Genomic DNA, 1,913 nt, shown 5'->3' with positions numbered 1-1,913 from the left:
GCTCTGGAGACACCCGAGGAGAAGCGAGCGCGGAGGTTGGCCAAGAAGGAGGCCAAGGAGAGGAAGAAGCGGGAGAAGATGGGCTGGGGAGAGGAGTACATGGGGTACACCAACACCGACAACCCCTTCGGCGACAACAACCTGCTGGGCACCTTCATCTGGAGCAAGGTGAGCGCTGCGCCCCGGGCTGGAGGGGCTGCAGCAGCCTGGGCTGGTGGAAGGTGTCCCTGCCCCTGGCAGGGGTGGAATGAGATGAGCTTTAAAGTTCCTCCCGAGCCAAACCGTTCCGTGATTCCGTGGTACTGCTGTGCCTGGCCGAGTGGGTTCTCTGGGCTGGGCCTGGGTTCCTGAGGGTGTTCAGGAGAAGGGTTTGAGGGGTTTGGAGAGCTCTGGAAGGATCAGAGCTCACTGGAGCAGCAGAAGCAGGAGGATGTGTGTTTGCTGGTCAGTGAGGGCTTGGAGGTCATTGGGTTTCACAGTTTCCCTTGGCTACTCTGTTTCAGGCACTAGAAAAGAAAGGGATCAGCCACCTGGATGAGAAGGACCTAAAGGAGAGGAACAAGCGAATCCAGGAGGACAATCGCCTGGAGCTGCAGAAGGTGGGATAAGATGTCCTTCCCTCCCACCACCTGACACAGAACCCTGGGGACAGCCCAGTTCTCTGTGTCACTCACTGGGAATTCCCCTTGTTCTTCTCCCTGGGCATGGGTTGTAGGACTGGGGGGCCACACTACCCTGACTGCTGCTATTCCAGACTGAGAAATCCCTTCCCTTGGGGTTAGCTCAGCCTAGGAGGTGCTGAGGAGGACAATGCCAGGTCATGGCACAAGACAGTCGGTTGTGCCTGTGTCCCCTGCAGGGCTGGCAGTGAGCCCCAGGCAGCCTGGTCCCCCTGGCTCTCCTTCCCCTGCTTCTCCAGGAGCTTGGGCTGATGGAGGAGCTGAGGCAGCTTGGGGACAGGGTGGTGGCTGTGTCCTTGAGCAGGTGCCCGGTGTGGTGTCCATCCACAGTGGCCTCACATCTCACTCACCCCGGGCAGGTGAAGCAGCTGCGCCTGGAGCGGGAGCGGGAGAAGGCCATGAGGGAGCAGGAGCTGGAGATGCTGCAGCGGGAGAAAGAGGCAGAGCACTTCAAAACCTGGGAGGAGCAGGAGGACAACTTCCACCTGCAGCAGGCCAAGCTGCGGTAGGCGTGCGGCCGCACGGGACCGAGCTGGGCAGGGAGCAGGGGATGGCACCGCTCACTGTCCCTCTCCTCACCCAGGTCTAAGATCCGGATTCGGGATGGGAGAGCGAAACCCATCGACCTCCTGGCCAAGTACATCAGCGCAGAGGACGATGACCTGGCGGTGGAGATGCACGAGCCCTACACCTTCCTCAACGGCCTGACCGTCTCCGACATGGAGGACCTGGTGGAGGACATCCAGGTGCCAGCACTGCTGCCCCTCTGCCCAGGCTCAGGGATTCCCCCCAGCTCTGTTTCCCTGTCCAGGCTCTGGACCAGGTGCCTGATGTCTGCCTTGTCTCCTGCCTGCAGGTGTACATGGAGCTGGAGCAAGGGAAGAACGTGGATTTCTGGAGGGACATGACCATCATCACGGAGGATGAGATAGCTAAGCTCCGCAAGCTGGAGGCCTCTGGGAAAGGGGGACCAGGTGAGTTTTCTTCAACATGATGAGAAGGACATGGAACTGTTAGAGCAAGTCCACAGGAAGCTGCTCAGAGAACTGGGGCACCTTCCCTGCAAGGACAGGCTGAGAGACTTGGGGCTGTTCAGCCTGGAGAAGAGAAGGTTGTGTGGAGACCTCAGAGAACCTGCCAGGAGCTGGGAAGGGAAGCTGCAGAAGGACTCTTGGTTAGGAACTGCAGTGACAGGACAAGGAGAAATGTGGATAAACTGAAAAGAGGGAAACT

The 1,913-nt window shown here is 59.3% G+C and overlaps 1 protein-coding gene across 1 annotated transcript in view; it reads left to right on the top strand.

Moving 5' to 3' along the window:
• Positions 1-3: 3 nt before the first annotated feature.
• The window catches only part of CACTIN (cactin, spliceosome C complex subunit), a gene marked incomplete at both ends in the record, with an annotated part of 5,206 nt that continues 3,296 nt past the window's right edge, over positions 4-1,913 (top strand). The window contains 5 exons of the mRNA XM_009073116.1: positions 4-168; positions 504-599; positions 1,040-1,185; positions 1,264-1,426; positions 1,537-1,654. Of these exons, the coding sequence (XP_009071364.1) occupies positions 4-168; positions 504-599; positions 1,040-1,185; positions 1,264-1,426; positions 1,537-1,654 (688 nt within the window). The remainder of the gene's footprint in view (positions 169-503; positions 600-1,039; positions 1,186-1,263; positions 1,427-1,536; positions 1,655-1,913) is intronic.

This window comes from Acanthisitta chloris, unplaced genomic scaffold (assembly GCF_000695815.1).
Source record: "Acanthisitta chloris isolate BGI_N310 unplaced genomic scaffold, ASM69581v1 scaffold14784, whole genome shotgun sequence".
NCBI classification, from domain to species: domain Eukaryota; kingdom Metazoa; phylum Chordata; class Aves; order Passeriformes; family Acanthisittidae; genus Acanthisitta; species Acanthisitta chloris.
This window is presented reverse-complemented; position numbering and strand designations above follow the sequence as displayed.